The sequence below is a fragment of the Lutjanus erythropterus genome, chromosome 16 (assembly GCF_056507025.1).
Source record: "Lutjanus erythropterus isolate fLutEry1 chromosome 16, fLutEry1.hap2, whole genome shotgun sequence".
NCBI classification, from domain to species: Eukaryota; Metazoa; Chordata; class Actinopteri; order Lutjaniformes; family Lutjanidae; genus Lutjanus; species Lutjanus erythropterus.
Window position 1 is genome coordinate 22713091 of NC_139332.1, and position 23937 is coordinate 22737027.

Sequence of the window (23937 nt, forward strand, 5' to 3'; positions counted from 1 at the left end):
CCTTTTATGCTGAAGTTATAGCAATTTTGTTTTTCATGGCGAGAAGTCAAATTTCGCCGCCACCTCACGGCCACACCTTTTAACGATAGCGCGATCTTTTAATAACTTTTAATCATAAAGTAGTCTAGATGGTACACAGTGATTTTGAAGCTGTTCTGATTAATCGTGTAGGAGGAGTTCGTTAAAGTACGACGTGTGAAAATGGCCAAAAATGACCTTAATTTGAAAATACAATTCAAAATGGCCGACTTCCTGTTGGGTTTAGGGGGTCACTCCAAGAGGCTTTTTTGTCCGTCCCGACATGATACATAGGTGTACCAAATTTCGTACGCCTAGGGCAAAGTTAAAGCTGGGGGCTTCGATTTTGAAAAGTGTTAGGGGGCGCCGTTGAGCCATTTTGCCACGCCCCTTTGTAACGACCATAAAATATTGAATTTTTCACAAGACCTGACGAGTGTGCAAAAAACTGGGACTTTTTGAGCACGTTTAGGCCCTCAAAAATGCGACCTTAGGATAAAAGGAAAAATAATAAGAAGAATAATTTTTACAGTTTCAATAGGGTCCTCGCACCGGTTCGGTGCTCGGGCCCTAATAATTCTTCGACAATGATCACGCTGAGAAAGGACTGTGTGTGTGTGTGTGTATGTGTGTGTGTGTGTGTGTGTGTGTGTGTCTGTGTGTTTAAGTGCTGTGATAATCTGTGATTCCGTCTCATCAGCACAATATCAAACTGCCTTCGACATCATGCTAAATAATACATCACTCTTTCTCTCTCAGTTTCACACACACATGCACATATACACACTGTATGGTATGTGGTGGAGTATGAATTAGTTATGACCTGACAGTCTTCTGAAGAAGGGGAAGAAATTTTCAAGGAGTCCAACAATCACATCAAAGTGTATCCCACCAAGTAGACAGGCTAAAAAGGATAGAGCCAAACTACTGTACCTTTACCCTGCCAAATGAAAAATTCTTTCCTATAGAGGAATCAATTAATTAACCTTTTTCATTTCCATTTTATAATGCAAATATAATGCATACCTCTGTACCACTGGTTTCTTTGATCTCACACTACACTATGTTAATCCATCAATCTATTCATTCGTCCTTTTCCCACAGCATATCCAGCTCCAAGGTGCAGTAGCAGCAGGTTAAGCAGGGCAGTCCAGACGTCCCTCTTCCCCTCCACATCCTCTAGCTCCTCCTGGGCTCCCGAGGCAACAGTCCCGAGGCGTTCAGGCGTACAGTCCAGGTGGGATAATGAAAGCCCCTCAGCATCTTCTAGGACTGCCCCAGGATTGCCTCCTAGTATTACGTGCCTTGAATAACTCCAAGGCAAAGATGTACTTGAAGCCCAAATGACGTTGGCTCAGGACTCCAAACTACTTCCTAATTTCTTAGCTGCTGACTCCCAACCCTCAGAGCGAGCCCAATCATGCTCTGAAGTAAACTCAGTTTGGTCACAATATCATTCATTCATTCTCGACATGGAGCTCATGACCAAAGGTGAAGGTTTGTTTGTACATATATTGTTAAATCCAGAGTTTTGCCTTGTCTCCATCTGCTAAGAATGCCTGCATCACCTCTGATGCATCACTAATCTGCTTATTGTTCTCATGCTCCAATTTACTCCATCTGGCACAGGATAATTCTTTGTATCAAATTAAGTAGAAAGTAAATTAGTTTTGCTAAATTCTTGCTTTGTTAGATTACAATGTATGCATGGTAAAATTGCAAAATCAAAGCTGACACTGCACATTGGGAAAGTAGACCCCATTTACACTGGGCAATCTGGATCTGGATCTTGATATAATAACTTGCTATTATTACATGGTTTGTTTAATACTTAATTCTGACTGAATTCAATTACAGCATTCTAAGTTCTGTTATTTCTGTATAACAGACCACCGCTCTGAAGAACAGACCATTGCTATGGATGCAGTTTAGATTATACACTCTGGAGGAGCAATAAAATATTTTTAGTTTAATATAATATAATGTACAGTGACCGAGTCATCATTGCAAAATATGAAATCAGGGTGATTCAAGTCCTGCACCACCCAGTTGGGGTTGATTTCACAATAATGATCTGCTCACTGTATATTATCCCTTACATGACATCTAATCAAAGGTTTTTGCATTTACACCTGATCCAATCACATCAATAAACACTGATGTTCACTCATTCCAGCTTTTAAGATTACTTTTTAACTCACACACTAACTTTTAAGTTAGATACAAAACAATAATCCAAGTGTTGGCTCAATACAATATTTGTTTGTCTAAAATTATCACTCTCCTATGAGACCTATGATTTAAAAGATGGAATTCTTATTTATAGTGGTTCGAAATTGAAATTTCACTGAAAATAGTTGTGCTTTTAAACAACAAGCGCCACTTCCACCAATAATGATAAACAGATATTCTTTCTCAGTTCTTTCCTAAAAATGTATTGTTGACAATGCTAAGGCAATACCTATGAAAATCTAAATCTGAAATGGCTCCAGTAACAGATTAGGCAGAAGGATTACATGGACTAAGGCTGACTTGCCAAAAATTGTCAAAACCAGGGTGGATCATTCCTTCTGAGAAAATCTCCTTCTGGCTGTATAAATGAACGGCCCAACTGTGTGCTGTGGACAGTATGAGATGCTGAATATAGAAAGACAAACAGATCATCAGCATAATGTTGCATTTTAGCTAACGCCAAGAATTGTCTGCCTCTCTGTCTCACTGACTCTATCTCTAACAAACACACACACACACACACACACACACACACACACACACACACACACACACACACACACACACACACACACACACAAACACAGACTAAGTTAAACAGCTGAATGTATCAACAGCAGGGGCTCTTCAGATAAGTCCCCTGGATGCTCTTGCTGAGAGAAGATGCCTTCCATGTTACACAGACAGACAGACACAGACACAGACACACACACACACACACACACACACACACACACACACACACACACACACACACACAATCGCACAGAATGAAAATGAGCCAAGTGGCAAGTAGAAACTTGTGCCAGTAAATAAATCTGGGACAACTGCTTGGACATACAAGTAGCACAAACACACACACAGACATGCACACCCACATAAACTCAGTCACAGCATGTGTGCAGAATTAAACTAAGGCACTTTGCAATCAGTGATATTGTCATTATGTGGTACACCAGACACACATGTAAACTAGTAAAAACCCACCAGCCATCCATCCTATATTCATACAAGCACAAAGGCCCACGGGGAGATGCAAAGGGACACACAGAGAGACATTTAAACAGTGTATCATTTTCAACAGCAGCCAACTATGACAAATACAGTGTGTATGTGTATATTTGGGTGTATGTAAACAAGCTGTCATTTAAAAGTTGTTGAACAGAAGTTCAGAAACATATATGCAATTTATGTCAAAGGTAACAACCGCTTTTAATCCTTTTCAGCAGGCCTTTTTGATAGCAGACATTTTGTCCTCACATTAATGACAGCTCTGTTCTATTCAAGGCTCTCAGGGAGCCATGATGGTGTGACAATAAGCCAGCATGAGGAACCCCGAAACTGAAGAAACTAAATGGAATTCAGCCATCATTCATTTTATTATTTCCTGCTGTGACATGTGACATGAAAAAAATGCCTATTTGACAGCACTACCTCTTACAATAAATAATCTTTACCACTTCCTGCAGCATAGACCATTCTACAAAACACCCCCAAAACTACAAAAAGCACATGGAATAGCAACCTATGAGATAATTGATGAAATTTGAAATTTGTAATTGATTGTGTTGTTTACCTTGATGAATCGCCACAGCCCTAGTATATTCACATGGTAGCAAAACAACAGCTAACTAGCAACAACAACTGATAGTAGTTAGACAGAATTGCATTCTTATTAGATAACTTATGATGTGAATATATGTCACTTTTACAGGTCGCGCAACATTTTTTAACCATCTTCAGAATCTGTTTTTCTTTTCAATGTAAACGAGCCTAGCACATCCGCCTAACATATCTAACATGAACATGAAACAGGAAAGGAGACAGTTGACTGAGGTATCAATGTTGATCAACTGGTATTGGAGCACAGAGCAAAAAGGAGTGGGAAGGGTCATTTGTGAAGTGTATTATGTAAAACATCTTTTTCTCAACTTTTTCTGAGAAAGGAGCAAAGTTTTAGAACTTCCTACTTGATCACTTGAAATCTGTTGCAAACCACTTTTAATAGAGCTACCAAAACCTGGTTTATTCAGCAGCAGACATGTACTCATGTCTAATTTTTAAATGTAATGCCTTTAAATGTGTGCTTATTGTTTTTGTGCTTGTGGTTTTTACCTCACTGTTGCAATATCATATTTTAATAAAGGTATACAGCAACTGTCCCTATTAAATAAGCAAAAATCAATATCTGTTAAAAATATATGCTAATAGAGGGTTCATTTGTTAAATATGTGTAAATATTTGTAATTTCTGCTGCTGTAGGAATTTTGAGGTGCCAAATGAAAAGAGAAAACAAAACTTTTTTTAAAAACTGGAGGCTGCCGAGACCCCAATTTAACTGTAATTTTAGCCAATGCTAAATAGTCCTTTTCCGTGGAATAATCTGCAGGTTTACATTTACCACCCACTCTACCATCTGAGGAACCAATCAGTGAGACTAGCTGTTACTTCAGGCACAAAAAGCTTTACTACACGACATCATTTCTTTTGAAGGAACATTCCCTGCTGTGAATGTGCGCCTCAGAGCAATAATCTGAATTAAAGTCAGCCATTGAGTATGTGTGCCTTTTATTAATATTTTACAATCAGTTTCTTGAAAAACCCATTACTAGTACCACCTTGGTTAGAGTACATTCTGTAATGAGGCAAAAACACATTCAGTATTAATATCCCAGCAGTAAACAGGACTAGAGAATAAATACTACATGACCACATCTCATACACCATCTGTGCACCCGTGCAACTTTAATATATACATTGCAACTGAGAGTTCTGATGTGTATTGATAAGTGTTTCATTATAATATTGATATTGTATCTACAGGATACATGAATGTGCATTCTTGAAAACCTAAAGTTAAATATGTATTATTTACTGTCTTGCACTGTGTCCTTTTAAATTACATATGGGGTTATTTTTTGTACTTGTTGACATCTTAAAGACCTGCTCAGTGAATAGCAAAGAACAACATAATTGTGTATTTATTTGTTTTGTTGGTTTGCTGAGCGTCATGTGTGTGTGCCTCCGGTAGACAGTTTTATGCTCTTCTGTTTTATGCGCCGGAACTAACTGCCTGGTTGAGGACATCAAAGTTTTTCTAATCTAAATCTAATCTGAAATCTTTAATGCACACAGGACATGGTGCTGATACATTGTGAGTTCTAATTTTAACCATCACTTCAACAACTCATATCTCTCCTTTCATCTGTGAAAATGGTACCATGGTGTTTACTCAGGCCCTAAAGGAAGAGGGTGAAAGGGGATGCTTTAGCTACCCCTGGAATGGGCCAAGTTTCCTCTGGAAATAACAACCATACATTTTCACTGTTCAAACTCAGAGGTAAGAAAGTCATATAAAAAGGCTTATCTATATTAAATCCTCATTATTTTTTATGTCATGCGAAAAGTACCTCAACAATCAAATGTTTCACATGTTTGTGTGTCAAAGAGAGAAATATTATCTGTTTTAGCTGTAATGATAAAATATGAGCATATAAATAAGGTGTTAGTGCCCAGTCATTTTCTATGATGGTTTAAGTAGACCATTTTGCAAAATCTGGCAGATTGGCATTCTGTGACATAAGAAATAATCACAAAATGTCTCTGCTCCTGCCCCTGCATGTCTATAATATAGAGCCTTCAGTATGCTCTCATTTTGTGTCATCCTCTGCCCATGCTCTCCTCTTTGGTTAGTTTGACAGCCTCATGCTTTGAAAAGGAATGAACTTGTCACCCATTAGGGAGTCCTTTCCTGTGCTGAGTGGAGAGGAGTCAAAAATGTGGATTGAGTTCAGAACATGGCAGTTCTCCTTGAAAACTTTCAGAATCTGAATGGCCTCTCAGAGGAATTGAACTGAACAGAAATCCTGCATTCTATGTCCGCACCAACATAAAAAAGGCAACACTTTACCAATAAGTACACTTATATAACATTTATAAACAAATGTAAGCTGTTTGTAACACAATATTGTGTGTACATATTTGTAGGCAGATATAAGAGCCCATTAATGTATTATTAACAAGTAGGACTCCTCATGTGGACACCCATAACCATTTGTTGGTGTATAAACAGATAATGAATGAAAATTCAGTAAAACACGATTGTGATATTATAAAATATGCCTTCATTGTTCATAAACACTTGAAAATACCCTTATATCTGCTCATAACTCCATGTTATAAACCAGTTATTAAATATTCATATGCTGTTTGGGAATGCTAAATGGTGGATTGCAAGTAAAGTCTTACCAAAATTAACACAACCTTTTGTTTTTTGGTTCTATGTGTAGTATTTTGCTTAGTTTGCAAGTTTAATGAGTCTAGAAAATATCAGCAGGGGTTTCTTGAGGTAAACAACACACAGCAAATCTGTTCAATTACTTCTGCATTCAAGACCAAGAAGTCTGCAAAGGCAGTTTTTGCTGTCTGAAAGCCATGCTTTCTTTATTATATGGTTCACACCCACACTGTTATGTGAGTGATGGAATTTTTATCTGACATGCAATAAATGACCTGAGAGGTTGTTATACTCACACTGTTCTTCTTTTTTTTTTCCTGAACTATAGAGGTCGGGTATGAAATATACCCCATACATTCTCACATACCAACGCAAATGCATACAGACACTTTTCTGACCTTCGTAGTTGAGCTTGAAGCCATGTGCAGAGACAGCAAAGTCACTGGTCAACCTCAAAGAGAAGACATTTCCCGTGCTGGTGACAGGGGGAGGGACCTGGAAGCCTGTTAGCCTGTAGAAACACAGAGAAGAATGTGTTGACATTATCAACAAATTACCAGACACAGCAGACGTTCCAGAAAAACAATACCCCCTCTTTTGTTGACTACAGAAAGGGCCTTACAGCTTGTTAACCTATAGCAACAAAGACATTAGCATATTGATGTGTTAAACAGACACGTTCATCAATTAACACAAAAAGAATATTGTACTTTGAAAAGTGCATTAGATATTTGGTACAGGCTTGCCTACACTGTGATCATCTATTTTAATTGATTACCTGAAACTACAAAACTTTTTATAACAGAAATTCTATTTGGGTCGTGTTGTTAAATTCTGGATTCATAATCTGGAGGTGACACAGGCAGAAATCATATTCACCAATAAGACAATTTATTATTTCTTCATTAATATTCATTCATGTATTCACATTAGTGGTGTTTGCCAACATCCTCTCAAACACATCCCGTGTTTCTCCAGAAGTTATTGCAACAGGCGACCAAAGTACATGCATCATTACCCTGAATGTAAAATTTGCTGAGACCCTATTTGCACTCAGGTGAAAACAGGCACACATCAGCTACTCTGCTATTCACACCCACCCTCCCTTAATTAAAAGCAACAAATTCTCTGTAAATAGGAGGTTGCAGTAGATGAATAGGTTAAACACAAGACCCTCCTGTGGGAGACCAGTCCAGCCTAGGTGCAAATAGCATCTAACATCATAAAATTACTGATTTCTCTACGTTTGAAAATGGTTGGAAGAATTTTGGGTAAATACAAGTATACAACTCAACAAATTATTTAATGAAGGTTAAATATTTAATGTTATATATTACATGTTTGAATAACAATCTAATTTAACAGGACTTTTAATATGTCTTTTGTTTGGTGAATTCAGAACAAGTGCACATTTTCTGACTTTTCAAGAAGCTCCGTGAACCATGCCTGCTGCATGCCACGTGAGACCAACATAATGACTCTCAGTGATTTCCTCTTACTATTTATACACTCCTTGATTACACTCCTATCTCTGATGTTTGCTCTTACCAGTACCACTGCCTGGCATAGAGCCTCTGGGGCCGAACACAAACAACTCTCCATTATTTGAAAATATAAAGAAGGGCTGCACTAAAAAACCTACTACCCAATAGGGGCTTTTAAATAAATCAGGCCACAAGATCAAAGTACCAACAAAAAAGTGAGCCTTGGTCAGATAAACAGTAATACCGAAATGGGTTTGTGTACAGACAGGTGAACAATAAAACAGGAGTCAAGTAGGGAGGCAAGGCGGGCTGCCTTTAATCTGTACTCCACATGTCTGACTGTCCCCACAAAATAAGCTTGCACACCACTGGCCAGGTGTGCCTTCAGCTTTTAGATTCCTTGAATTAAATGAGGAAGAAGAGAGAAGGAGGAATGGAAGGCCGGCTTTTTTTCAGGTATGGAAAAGAGCCAAACCTTCTTGCTGCCACTGCGACACATTTTTTTTCTTGTCCTGCAGCTACCATTCCTCCTTTTATTCAGACTCCCTCCTTCCTTCCATTTCCCTCCTTCCTCTTTCATCTCTCCTCCTCCTCTTCTCTTCCTCTTCCCTCAATCCACTCCTACCAGCCTTTCCTCTAGCATTACAGTTGCCCAACTTCTTATTCTTCTTCCCTCTTTGACTCCACCACCCTTACACACCTCCTCCCCACTTTCTGCTATCCTCTTTTCTTTTTCCTGGCATGCACGCAGCTACCTTATTTTGTCTCATATCCTTTCTTTTCACCTCTGTCCTTTAATTCCTCCTCTATGTCTTTGATCTTTTTGCTTTCCTTTTTATATTATCACCTTTCTTTTGAACTTGCATTCACTTTTGACACTCGTCTTACTCTACACCCACATTTTCCCTCTGGCATCTGTCCATCTTCATGTTTTCTCTCCACTCCACAAAGTTAATTTGTGACACTTTTCAACCTGAAAGAGCATAAATTTCTTACATTTTGCAGTATTGTGCTTATTTTCCTGGAAACAATTTAATTGCTGTTCATTAGTTGGCTGTTAATCATTCTTTAGAACTGTGTGTACCTTAGGGCTCATCTGTGCTAAAAGTTAGATACATATACATAACATACATGGTTGGCAAGAATATGATGATACGATATGTATCATGATACAAGGAATATGATTCAATAATGCAATATATTGCGACACTGTAAACAAGGTAATATAGTGCTGTTTAATCTAATTTTAGGAAAACTGTGATAGTAGAAAGAACAAAACCATTTACATAAAACCTTCATTTAAAAAGTTGACCTTCTTTTACACAATCAGAACAGTGGACCTAGTGGTCAGCGGTTTAAACACAGCACATAAGGAACCACTGCCACAAATATTTGAATGTATCACAATATCAAGATACAGTATCACAAAACACAATAGAGACACTCAAAAGCAGTGATATTGTCTTACACCCCTAATACGGATACAGACAGAGCCTTGTGTCTGTACTATGCCTTCGTTTTGTCCATACTTGTGTGCATTTTCTGAAAGTTTATGGTTACAGACGAAATAGAGCAGCATCGCTGGAAGTAATGTAAATGACAGAGTAGTCAATAGCTCAGGCAAAATATGACCACAGGACACAACAATTTAAAAAAACATCCTAGCATTAGAAACGACATTCATTGATACTTAGTGAGTGAAAAGAATTCTTCATCCACAAGTCGTGATATATTTAACTGCACAAACCACCACCGTCTTTTCACTGAGAGTGGCGCCCTCTAGTGAACATATTGCTGAAAATCCATGCTGAAGTGACGGTTACATTGTTTGAAACGGACATATCGATTTTCATATGTAAAGGGGGCATAAATTACCCTTTACTGGTATATTAAGCGTTTTCTTTTTCCCTACTCATTGTGTGTCCTGCCTCAGCTTTCATAATACACAGAAGACACTTGAGGAAATACTTTACAGAGGACATTTTTTATCTGTAAGTTTTTAAAGGTAATCTTTTACCGTCTAATGTGATTGTGGCAAGAGAAATTATGTCTGTCTATGACCTCAAACAAGGAAACCTTAGAACTGAGATTTTAGCATAACATGCATCTCCCGCTTTGATAAAGTGCTTCTAAAATATTTTGAACATTCACACAATGCTGTGACTTACTGTAATTTTGTATTCTCCTGCCCCATCCTGGAACTCATCTTTCTTTGTCTCCACATTTTAATTTATAAAGCTTTCTATCAGCAAAAACAACTGCCGTTTTCTTTAAGAACCTGTCCTCCTCAGCCATCTATCTACTATTCCTCTCAACCCTTCTTTCATCTTCTTCTCCTGCCCCTTACCTTACTTTTATCCTCTATTATGGACCTACTTCATCATGTCTCCTCTCATCTTTTTATCTCTCCATCCTCCTCCTTGTTTCTTTCGCCCTCTCACCTCTTTTTTTATATTATATTCATTGTCTGCCCTCTTCTAATCTCTCTTCTCGTCTTTCTATTTCTCCATTTCTCCTCTCGTTTGCCATCTCCCATCCTTTTTCCTATTGTTCTTCAGTTGTTAACTTGAATTGGTTCCCCTCCTGTACATGCACTTTTTTACCAATCATTTTGTCTATCCACCTTTTTGCACACTCAAAACATGCCTGCTTCCATCCCCCTGTCAGTTTACTTCCCCTTCTTTTCAGTTTCTAGTCTCTTTTGGTTGGCCCTTCCTCCCATCTTGACTCTCATTTCTGACTTACTCCCTGTTTCTTTGTTCTCTCATCTAGTCCAATACCACTCAAAGCACATAAGGTGGCCACTCTCATAAAAGCCCCCAACCATCTCTTTAATCTCTCCCTCTGTTCTTAATCTATATCTTATCTGTATTTCTCTGTCGCCTTCTATTTTTGGTCATTTTCTCTTCTCATCTCTACTCTTTTAATACATATTCCTCCCTCTTTTTATGCTTTGAAAACTTACTTTCCTTTCTATTATTTCACTGTCCTCCTTGACCTCCTTTCCCCCTCCCATCTTTTATCTGCCTTTACAATATTTCCATACAACATACAGTACAGTAAGCACGTTAGCATGATTTGCGTGTAATACAACACAGTATTTCACTACGCTTAACCTAAATAGGAAATGATGTCTGCATGTTCACATGCAAACTTTTCAGCTGTGCTGCTGTTAACAATGTAGCATTAGAACAGATGTGCAGCACCACACGAAGAAAAATGCAAATCAAGCACAGAGACCTGGCAATGTCATGAAAGCAGGAAAATCTCAATATAGCATGTTGGTGACAAACAAAATTTAAAAAGTAGCATGCAATGCGATTTGCGAAATGCAATGTGATTTGTGAAAATTTAAATTTCCCTATAAGCCACCATTATACCATTATACCTGATAGCTTAGTTGGTAGACCATACACCCCATGGACTGAGGCTGTGAGTCCTCTGCAGCAGCTGTGGGTTCGACTACCACTTATGGCACGTCCTTTCCCCCACCCCCCACTCTCTCACCTCCTTGCAGTCCAATAAATTAAAGCCCTTTACTTGAGCTGAGAAAAGCAATAATCTACGTCATCAGCACAATGTTTAGTATACAGGCTTAGCAGGAATTCAGAAGCGGGGGCGAGGGGGGAAACATTTCCTCGTCTATTCACTTGACCATATATTCAGGACGTAAACCTGGAAGCTAGAAAAAATTTTATGGCTTATGCGCTAGGTGCTATCTTTGTGTGATGTATCTAGCTCAACATGATACATCTAGTCAGAAGGGTGGTGATGGTTATGCAGCTGAAGTTGTTTCATGAGTTGCAATGTCCATCAACTAACGCAAAAACACCGATGACTTGCATGAATCGACGACAAGCAAGACAGAGTTTTGCTTGTCTCAGTGGGCACTAAAGGACAGTGATCAAGAACAATAACGGTATCAATTTAAAAATCACTCTAATGCAAATGGATGGCTGAGTCTGGACTGCTACTTTATAGCTGTGGTGTGACTCTACCATCTACTTGAGTTAGAATGATTTTTAAAATGATATGTTTAGTTATAGTAATTGTTATTAGTGTGGATAGCCCTTTACTCATGAAGCTCAGTCATCCATAAATATCACTGTTCTCTCGCCCAACTCACATCATTCAATGGTTCTACGGATACAACAGCATGTTGTGCCGTTTTAATCTGACAGAGGGAAATGTGATTTATTTCAGAGTGCTTTGCCACTTTAGATGCAATTGCCACAGAGTTAACCAATAAAGCCTGACTGAAGCTTGCCCCACTACCAAATAATGCATTCCTTCTTTTAAAATTATTCATCTAGCTTCAATTTTCTTTAGATAATTTAGCACCATGGTTGCACTTGCGCTTCTGGGTATCAAAATTGCAAAAGCTGGCCACAACCCCACATATCTGCATATGTTTTTTTTTTTTGCATTTTTCCCCAAGATGTTCCTGGCTGTATGTTCTGAAAATGCGTGCGCAGCCTGACATATCTCTTAGTTTTCAATTCTTCCAAAGGAAAATGAAAGATCCTATTCAAACCTTTTATAACAGTGTGTGCATTCATGGTACAGTAAGGAGCTTCTTCATAAAAAACGCAGCCAGCATTTAAAAAAGCAAATATTATGTTATGTAAATAAACCTCAAACCATTCCCTTTCTCTTCTGCTTCCTCTCCAATATCTTATTTGTAATGCTTCACTCCTGCAGAAACAAACTTTCAATAGCTACACACACACACACACACACACACAAACACACACACACACACACACACACACACACACACACAGCCAATATTCTATATTTCGCGTGTAACAATTTATCTCTGGATATATGTGTGTTTGAGATTTATGAGGTAAAACAAAAATTATTTTACAGAAAGTGAATGTGAGAAGGAACAGCGGGTGTGTGACATTTAAGGTTTATTCTAACCGGAGAGTGTGTGTGCTTGTGTATATGTATGCATGTGTGTGTAATGTATAGAGTGAAATCACATTAGCAAGTGAATGAAGAACTAGCTAATATCAGCAAAGTGCTTTCTCTGCTCCCTCACACACACACACACACACACACACACACACACACATGAGGGGTGACACACAAGATCTCACACACTAACACACACACACACCCCACCACACACACACACACACACACACATAAGGGGTGACACACAAGATCTCACACACTAACACACACACACACCCCACCACACACACACACACATACACAAACACAGATAGAGACACGCAATTCTCTTTTATTTTCTCCAAAAAAAGCAACCATGCAGTCTGGCTAATGCGATTGTCAGACCCCCTCTCTCTGTTTCTCCTTCTCTCTTTCTCTTCTTCCCTTGTATCTGATGGTCTCTTTATTGCCAACAGGCAAAAGAGATTTTTCATTGTTATTACTGCCATGAAAGAACGAGAGACAGGGTTGAAGAGATAAACTGTAAAAAGAAAAGAGAAGAAAAAAGGATAGAGAGAGCGGTGCACAGTTAAGGTTTTGTGTCGTGCAGAAAAATACTTCCTCAGATCAAATCATATCCGATGTTAAATCACATCAATTAGTCATCTGATCCGGACCTACACATGTACTCACATCAGCCACAACATTAAAACAACTGACAGGCAAAGTGAACAACATTGATCATCTCATTACTATGTCACCTGTCAAGGGGTGCGATACATTAGGCAGCAAGTGAACAGTCAGTTCTTCAAGTTGATGTATTGGCAGCAGGAAAAATGGAAAAGCATAAGTGTCTGAACGACTTTGACACAGGCCAAACTGTGATTGTGAGACGACTGGGTTAGACGGTCTGCGAAATGACAGGTTTTGTGGGGTGTTCCCAGTGTGCAGTGGTTATTACCTACTAAAACTTGTCCAAGGAAGGACAGTTGGTGAACCGGCGACAATGTCACGAGTGCCAAGGCTCACTGATGCACCCAGGAAGCCAAAGCTATCCCCTAAAGTCTGATGCCACAGAAGAGCAACTGCAGCACAGATACCTGAAAAACTTAAGGCTGGTGTCGATGGGTCAGAGGCTTACACAATGTTGGGTAGGTGGTTTTAATGTTGTGGCTGATCCTCTATGCCTGGGGTAGATAATATTCATGGGAGGGGTGTGAGTGCCCACCTGGATGTGAAATTAACCAGGTCAATGAACAGTTATGTTTATATAGATTACATTTCGCTTTACTGACAGCAACTATTTTCTGGGATAATCATACCCTGACCAGCTTTGATGGACTAATATTGATTTATTTTACATAATACTTCTATTTTCAAAAGAAGAAAACTATCTAGAAAATAAAATGTATAGGGTGACCAACAGCCAGTTAACCTCACTTCAGTCAGTATGGGCTGGTTAGGGTAAGGTGGACTTGTACTGACTCGTATTAACCTTGAACATGCTAAACCACAACCTGATCTAGGTTATGTGGCCTGGCTAACCAAGCATGCAACTACAGATCAAACACAGCTTTTTCCCCTTGAGAGTTCAATTGTGTGTAAAAATTAACTCCTTTGAAAACCTGCATAATGTAGCTGTTGCTAATGAATATTTATGATGATATACAAACATTCATGCACATACGTGTTAATAAACCCCTGGGGAATAATTATCCCACCCTTCCATACAGTTTCCTCAAATTAACACTAATGGTAAATACAACATGCCTAAACAAGCACTTACATGGCTCTATGCATTAAATCTAGAATCAGCTTTCACTTATTGTAAGGATGAGCCAAAATATCCTCACACTCCAGGAATGTGCTCACTATTGGACGGTCGAAACAAAGAATAGTTACGAATAGTAAGTCAAATGTATTGCAGACAAATAGACTGCTGCTGTTGAACAGACACTTAACAGTAAAATGCAGTGCTCTAACATTGCCATTTTTAACATTTAAATCAGATCTTAGGTAGGTCAGGCTTCTAGGCAATGCTGCTGATATAATACACTGTATAAAGTGCATTTATGTATTACAGATATACCTGAATATTTATTATTTAGTGACTTAGTCCCAGTTGGTGTCACCCACCTTAAGGCCAAAGTACTTAAAATGGAAAACAGAACTGGGTGCCAATTACCATTTTTTTCTCATTAGAGTTAATGGAGATATGATTTCAGTATTAAAGTCTGTAAGTTAAAGGCTGTTTATTTTCCCTCAGCTTGTGTCAGTATGTGTCGCTACCGGTCCCTAACCACCAAAGTACCAGTACCGAGAGACCACTGGGCGTGTTTGTGTGTGTGTCTAGAGAAAGTGTGTACATCTGTGGTTGTCTATGAATGTGTGTGTCTGTATTTTAGTTTGTTTGTGTGTATTTATTGAGTTGATACTGACCCAAGGTCTGACCCCACAAACCAAAACGCTCTGAACCTCCTCTTCCTCCAGTCTCTCGTCATGTTCCATCTATCTTTTCCTTTCCCGCCCTCCCTCCTTTCTCCGCTTCCTTCCTGACTCTTTCCACTGGGAGAATAGTAACTGTGTCAGTTTCCTAGCCATTTAGTTTCTTTCCATCCGTCTCTCTTTCCCATGAGGAAGGTAGCTCTCTGTGTACACCAATAAAGGCCCTCTGCCCACTCCCTCTCTTCAGTCTTTTCTCTGCCTGTCTTCCTACACAGAGCAAACATTCATTGTTTAAGCATTCCCAGCCCTGCGTTTTAGGGCCAATCTATTAATAACAATGTGTTATAATAATAAGTCCTTACACAATTTCACTATTTCAATGGCTGGAGAAATCATATCTACAAATAAATTTAGGGGAAATTATAAGAAAATTGGCTTTAATAAATTATCCTGCCTCATGTAATTGAGACTAGGAATGTTAATGAGTAATTATTAATCAATTAATTGCTCTTAAGAATTAACTGATTTAAAATGTGCTAATCAATAGTATAGAAATGGCAATTGTGCCTCATTTGATACTGTCTTGTCTGGCAGAGCCACTTGTTGAAAAAGGCGACTTAAATGTCAACTTAAAATGATTAAAAAAAAAGAGAAAAAAATGAAAATTAGAAAATTGTGTGTATTGTATCGTATTATTAATTGATGATTAATCAATTAATCAATTGTTGGCTTTTTCAACAATCAGTTAAGGAAAATGCACAAAATTTGTCACCTTAAATGAGAGAAATATCTAATAACAGAAATCAAATTTATTTAAATTTTAGTATAGAGTGCATCACAATAACTTTTGTCATTATCTTATTTATTTATTTATATAGATCAAACTGTCAAACACTATTGAAAATAATTTTTAATGGTTATGTGCTTACCAGAACAAACAGAAATGATTGTATTGTGCATTATGATAACTACATTTATTATTCACCTCTTAATCTGTTTTCTTTTGACCTGTGAAAATTTTGAGTATATCAATATGCAGATGATCCTGTGCTGTATTTTGCTGGTATGATTTAAGGTCATACAAAAATAAAAACAAAGTAGGATGAGCATATTTTGTTGGGGGATTTCTCCCCGTGGCACTCAATTTCTCAACTGCACTATATATGTGAAAATAATTTTGGCTATTCTCTCCACAGTCCATACATAACTAAAATGAAACCGGCCACTTTTGATCCATTTACGTGCCATATAGGCTGTGTTTCATCTAATCCCACAAACACACTCCATGATTGTTATTTAGTAATTTGAACTGTATATTTACTTTATTTCTTAGACATCAGTTTCTCTTATTTCAGTGCTGTTTCATCATGCAGTGTCTATTTATTATTCATACAACAATCAGACAAACACACACATACAGACACACACATTAATCTAGAAAGGATAACGTTCATTATGTTTACTTTTTCAGACTGGGGTGGTTCTCACTTTGGGTTGAGCAAGTATCTGCTGTATGTTTCATTTGTAGACCAATTAACCTATAACTTTGAGACCTTAAGAGCAAAAGTAATATAGAACAATATTAGAGGTTTTTTTAAGTGTTAAAATCTTTCTGCCTTTCTCTTGTTTTTAAGGGGTTAGGGTTTATAGTTGGTAATTATATTACACCTACATTAATTAAAATGAAGGTCATCACCTTTTAAAACACTTTAAGATGACCTTTGATCATCTGTCACTAAAATACTTTGTCGATTTATTTTTTGTAATGTACTGCTATGGAAACTGCAGCACGTATGTGTTGTATCAATGACACTGAGCCTTTTCTATATTAATTCAAATTAACTTTTTCATGCAAAGAAGGATCATAAATGAAGAAATTCAATCAGATTTTTAAATTCAACACTAAACTGATCTGCTGCATTGATACATTCAACACAAGCAAATTTGTTAATTGCAGTTTAGCATTAGTAGAATATTTGAAATGACATTTATGAAATTTGAAATTTATTTATTAATTCTTTATTTTAAAAAAATTGCCATCTCTCCTCTCTTTTCTTTCCTCCTCCTTCCCTCGCTTCCATGTCATGTCAGTAGATTTATTTCCTCTACTCCTGTCCAAAGTTCAGGGTCTGTAGTGAGTGATTGATTAACAACACTAGCCTGAGTGACACACACACACACACACACACACACACACACACACACACACACACACACACACACACACACACACACACTCATTTTTCAGGTTGCAGCACATGTGGTCAATAGTCACTGGTGTGTCTTGTAAATCAGTCATTCGTTGCCCACCCTGAACTCTGTGTGTGTATTTCAGCATGTGTACACGTATGTTTATGTTTGTATGTATGTAAGGGGGTCCTTGACCATGGTGGCATGCTATCCATTAAATTAGTCACACACACGTAAATTCTGAAGATACACATAAACACACACAGGCCCCCCGGCCAGGTCACTTTACACCCCACTCACTGACTGGCGCCATTCATCACAGAGGTAGGGACAGAGGGAGTGAAAGACAGAAAGAGATGTTAGCTCTCTAGAGTCTCTACAATGTACAATAAGCTTAATAAAAATTTAATAAACCGGAAAGAGAGTGAGAGGGAATCATTGTGTGTAATTGAATACTTATTCATTGTAGCTACTGTTGGGCAATGACAATCAAAAAATGAATAAAATCATATTATATCTGTGGAAAACAAAATACTGAATCAAGAAAAATATTTAATGGCCTCTGTGAAAACACAAAAAAGACACAAAAAGGCAGAATAAGCCTTGTCAACCCTCATACACATATGCTTGAATGCACATGGACACACTCTCAGTGACACAGACTCAGGGTTGGAATGGGAGAAAACCAATTTCCTTCCAACAGATAGCATTCACTGCTGCTAGCATGGCTTTGTTTATCAAGCTGTATGCATACTTAACAACATGTATGTGTTCCTGCGTATGTGAAACTGTGCATCAGCGTGCATGTGCAGTCTCTCCTTTTATCTTGCCATATGTCAGCAGTGCGCCCCTACCTGCTTAGATGCGTGTGCCTGACCATGTATGTGTGTGTGTCAGTCTTATTGGCACCCAGCAGTGCAAACATCCATTCCTTCCAATCCCCCTCAGCATTGCTGTGATGCCCAGGGACGATAAACTCTTTTGTGGTGCATCGCGGCGGAGGGGGGTGTTCTCGTCCCAGAGCTTTGGAGGTGACAGGGGCCATCGCCGCTCTTTGTGCACCCCCGAGGAGAGACACTCTGACTGGGGTTGAATAGTGGATTAACCTCCCTGTCAGCCCCAGAGGTTCCAAGACAAACATGCAGAGACTCGGACTGACATGAACTGACGCACATTAAAAGCCCAATCCATAATTGCGGCGCAGAATACTGGCTGCCCGAGTATTCTTCACATGCAGATCTTGTAGGATTAAAAACACCTCTGGCTGCGTCTGTATTTCCTGTAATGTTGCAAAATTTTCAGCATTTTCCTTAACCAATAGTTGAACATACCAACAACTGATTAGTCATTAATTAATTAATTAATTAATAAGATGCAAAACTCTAGTCTTCTCATTTCTATGTACTGATTAATCAATTATTAATCACTGAACATCCCTGATTTTTTGTATGTTTGGGATAAAAAAGTTTTGATAACATTAACTGTTCTATGTGAACAGTGGAGCTTTGTAACATTTTCTCCTTTATTAGTGCCTCCTGGCACTACATGTTCATAAAGAAGCATGGTTTTTACAGGTGTATGCAGTAAATGGAGTAGAAGAATATGTTACTGATGAAAAGGAACTTACACAATTTAAGCCAATAACTTTAAACCTACTACAAAGAGTTTTTAACTGGTTATGAAACTATCTATAATTATCTATAGTATCTTCAGTTGAAATTGGATGAAATAAGATGTATATTTTCATTTAAGATTTAAGATATTTTAAGATTTTTATTTTGCTAATCTTATTCTTTAAGTTTGTGGTTATGGCAGTAGAAACACCACCGCTTTTGTCCACAGGGCCCTCAAAAATCAACAAAATATGAAAGTCCCTTGAAGTAGCCTTAACTTTGATATATTTGCTCAGCACCTTGCTCTGATTTGAAAAAGGATGAGTAACTGTCAGGTCAACAGACACAATGAGACACTGGCTGAAACACCAGCCCGTACCTGGATGGGCTGTGCTAGAGAATGGCAAGGATATCTAAAGAAGAACTAGAAGAACGTGGACTTTGTCCTCATGAGACTTTCAATAGTAACAGTAAATAGTATCCTTCCATTGTTGAAAAAGCAGTTGTTGCTTCCACTATTAAATGATAAATGTTGTGTACCACCTTCTCCTACCCTCCCTCTGTCTTCTTCTCTGTCTTTCTCTCTCTCAGGCAGTTAGATAGATAGTGAGTGCTGCCCCCCTGAGCTAAAGCTTGTTTAGGCTGCTGGCTACCCCATCACTTACTATTAAACCTGACACGCATACATAGAAGGGGGGCAAACAAACACATGAAAGCATGCTATACTGAAAGGGACACACACATTAAAGCAGTGCGCGCACTAATGTTGCGTGTGCATGCAAGTGCACACACCTGTATTTTGTAGATAGGTGGAGACAGATTGCATGTGTCTCCTGGCATTTAAAGGGGAGGTGTCAGGGCTGACAGAGCCTTAAAGGGACAGTCAGTGGAGAGATATATGGATGGAGGGAGAAGAGAAGGAAAGAGAGGATGAAATGGGATGTGAGAGACAGAGTGAATGAAGGAGAAGAAATATGATGCGAGAGGATACACACATTGCAGTCAAACATGCACATAAAACGCATATTCTCTAGGGATATCGTCTAGAAAGAGTATGCAAAATGAATATGATGATTTATAGTAACAGTCAGCAGCAGCCATGGGTTCAACTCCCACTTGTAGCCCTTTGCTGCATGTCATTCACACACTCTTTCACCCTCTCCTGTCATCACTGCTGCTGTCTTTTCAAATAAAAGGCATAAAAGCCAAAAATAGATTTGACAAAAGGACATGCTAATGTCAGTAACACCATGTATAAGATTAAATTGGCAGATCATTTTAAAATGTAAATTTCATTTTTCAGTGTGAACATCAACACTGTGACTAGATGTGAAAGAACTGGGAGGAAAATCATTGCTGCAATGACTTCTATGGATGGAAAGACATCCAGTATGGAAAGACATAAATGTCATTACTCATATGTTCATTATGAAAGGCAAGATTTACAAATGTATATGACCATTTAAAAATTAATATTGGAAATCAAAAATGAACCTCCTTACACACAAACTAAATAAGCATAAACATAAGCTATTTCCAGACACATATAACTCATATGCATGCGTGATTCTCGTTCTGGCATGAAACACACATTTTGCCTCCAGTATTTAGACCCTTGCTTTTCCCTAATTCATCATCACAGTTGGGTGTTGTGACATGTAGCCTTTTGTAGTTGTAGCTGTGAGGTAGGATTGCATTAAGGTGCACTGTGGCGTGCTGTGATGGCCATGGTATGGATAAAACAAACAGCAACCACAAGACGGGATTGCAAGCAGGAATTTTAGCCTGCATGCGGTTACTCTTATCACTTGACATTCTGTAAAACTCACCTTTAATTAGTTATGCACTGTCATATGGCGTATAATAGAAAGAACATTTCACCTCTCCTAGGTTAGATTATTTATGCTATCTCAGTAGTGTGGCCCTTGAGTTCTCTGTGTTTGTATTTCTGTTGCAACTCTGAACGTGCTAAATTGATGTGGTCCATATTTAGTCCCATTAATGAACTGGTTCACCCTCATTTCTTCCTTTTTATGTTTTTTTTTCTTATTTTTTCTTATTCTTTATTTTCTTCCTATCTAAAGGTCTATAAATGGATGTTGTGCTAAATGCTGCACAATATTCATGTTTTCTGTATTAATTTAAATGACCAGGATAACTTATATCTACAGTTATTAACAACAATTTACAACAATTTGAAAACATGTTACACTACAGCAGACAGCGAACTTGATCATTAACATAAAGTTGACATTTTCAACTGAGAACTCAGAAATTTCCAGTTCAACTTCAATACAACATAATGCCTGAGAACTGCAAGGAGATGAAGAATGAGATGAGATACAAGAGACTTAGTAAATCTGTTTGTTTCTCACTGTAACAAAGACTATAATCTGCAGCGTTGCCCAGGTCACACACCACATGCTGCATGAAGCTTTTTCAGCTGATGACGTGAGGGTTGTTAACTTTCTCTCCTTCATTAGTTCAAACTTCAAACTGATTCGTTCAGTTCACTGCTCACCAATAACATGAGCAGGTTCATTAACTTGAGCTCTCTTAGCATGTTTATGCACTAACAATAATGTATTAATGTTCATTATTATTAATTAAATTATGCCAAGTGAACTTCAGTTTGCTGGGCCACTCTCTTTTCAGTGAGGCATGTGTTAACTGAAGATAATATCTTGTTTTGTTTTGTTTTGTTGTGTTTTTTTTAAATATTAGATTGTAGAGGTCAGTGAGTGATCCCACTGACATGTCATCAATATTTCATGATTTACTAAATTGAACAGTCTTGTATTCCTCTGTGTGTGTGTGTGTGTCTGTCTGTACTGAGGTGTATAACCTTGCCTGCAGTAATAACTTCCTCTATGGGTTGCGTGTTCTTTCCTTGCCTCTAACAAGTCAAAGTGCCAGAGCCAAACTGTAGACTCATGTGTAAACACAAAAACACACACAGTAACATGCAGCAAACAAATGTTGGAAAACAGTCAGCTGTGCATGCATGCAATGAGCAAACTGTTGAATGTTAACCTTTGCCTAAAGGCTTTTGGCCCATTTTTCTTGTTTATGTGAAATACCTTTTATGACAAACACAAATCCCAATTAAAAACAAAGACAACTAAACCACACGCATATCCCCCACACTGTTGTGTGAAGTCTCTGGATAAAACAATGTACCAAGTGAAGGATAATCATGAGGCAACAAATTAAAACAAATTAAAACTTTTTTTTAAATTAGCTACAATTTGCAGTGTGAAACAAAGTTTAGCCCTCAAGCAATGATGAGAGTTGAGTCATCGCAGGAGAAGTCAAAGTAAAGAGCGGTCAGGATTTTCACAAGATGTTACTAGCACTCTGTAAATCACAGTGAGCTCAACTTTATTTCAGGATCACAGTTTGAAAAATTACAAAGAACACTTAAAGGACACCAAATATTGGCCATCACTACGCTGGCATTATGGTATACATACACACACACGTGTCTGGGAATGTTCGTAGTTTGTCAGTCTAGCTAAAGTTCCTTCACAAGCAGATGTGCACAAAGTGGAGAAACCTTTTCTTAAAGATGACTTTGGCAGCCTGCATAATGCTTGATTCAACATATATGGATATATTGGACATAGAGGATGTACAAGGAGTTGATGTCTATATGTCTGATCCTGTGTAATTATTTGCTTTGAAGCTTCTTTTTATTTCTGCCTGCTAAGCTTTTGCTTATTTGAAGTACGTTATGTCATCTCCCAAAACTGCCCCTGCATTAAAGGTATGGTCAGCAGGGTTTGTCCGAGGCTGTTGGCTACACGCATACAGAGATAGTTGATTGTTTAGTCTCATTCCAAGGATGTCATATATAGATGTTTTGTGTTGTTGAAGTGTCCCAAGCACAGCAAAATGGGAAAATAAGGGAACACAGGCAGAGGCCAGGGTCTCTGCACTGACACAACCTCACACGTCTATATGGTCGGTGCCTGCTGGCTGTATCTAGGAGGGAACTTCAAATTGTCAAAGTGTTCACTTGTGAGATCTTGTGGGCCTGGGGTTCCCTTCTAGTCACCATATCTGCTGTTGCCTCCTGACAGGGACAATATGGATAATTGGACTGACAACATTAACAGGTCGCCCTCAGTAACTGATGAAGGTACCTTTCAGGATGGCAATATTAATGCTCTTCATATTTTACATAGCTATATGTTGGTTGTGAAAATAGCCAGACATGAATAATGGAGAAGAGAATAAACGGACCACCTCCGCCACATTTAAGTGACAATGAACTGTGTAATATAAATCTTCAAAAATATATATGAATTCATTGTTTTCATGAGGTATGCAAGATTTTCAGGAACAAAGCTCCTTGCTGTTAATATTTTTAATCTACTATGACACATTGTGGTCCTCTGTACACTCAGTGAATCTCTACAGAGTGTATGGTCTCAGAGAGAAGCACTCTTCATTATGTAAAGGTTTATGTATTCTGCATTCTGTGTTTTTCCAAAGTTAAAATCTGACACAACTGTTGGAGCACCCAAACTGCACAGGTTCTTCCTGACCTCTTGGATATTGTTGTTAAAAGTAATGTTACATAAAAAGTAAGTGTAAAGGTACAAAACTGTAAACTTCTTAGGTCAGATGGCATTCATTTGCGCTTGTACAATAGAGAGACGCCACTGCATCAATGGCTTCATGTTAACTTCCACTACGTCACCAGATTCATCTATATGATTACATTAGTCTTTACACTGTAGGAAAACATGCATATTATGCCTTTAAAGAGAAACTTAAAACTCATTGAAAATGTTGCCTTTACTGATCTTCA

At 38.2% G+C, this 23937-nt stretch overlaps 1 protein-coding gene across 1 annotated transcript in view; it reads right to left on the reverse strand.

Annotated features, from left to right (window-relative positions):
- csmd3b (CUB and Sushi multiple domains 3b) overlaps window positions 1-23937 on the reverse strand; it is a 456383-nt gene that overhangs the window by 301206 nt on the left and 131240 nt on the right. The window contains exon 4 of the mRNA XM_084738341.1: window positions 6886-6998. Within this exon, the coding sequence (XP_084594467.1) occupies window positions 6886-6998 (113 nt within the window). The remainder of the gene's footprint in view (window positions 1-6885; window positions 6999-23937) is intronic.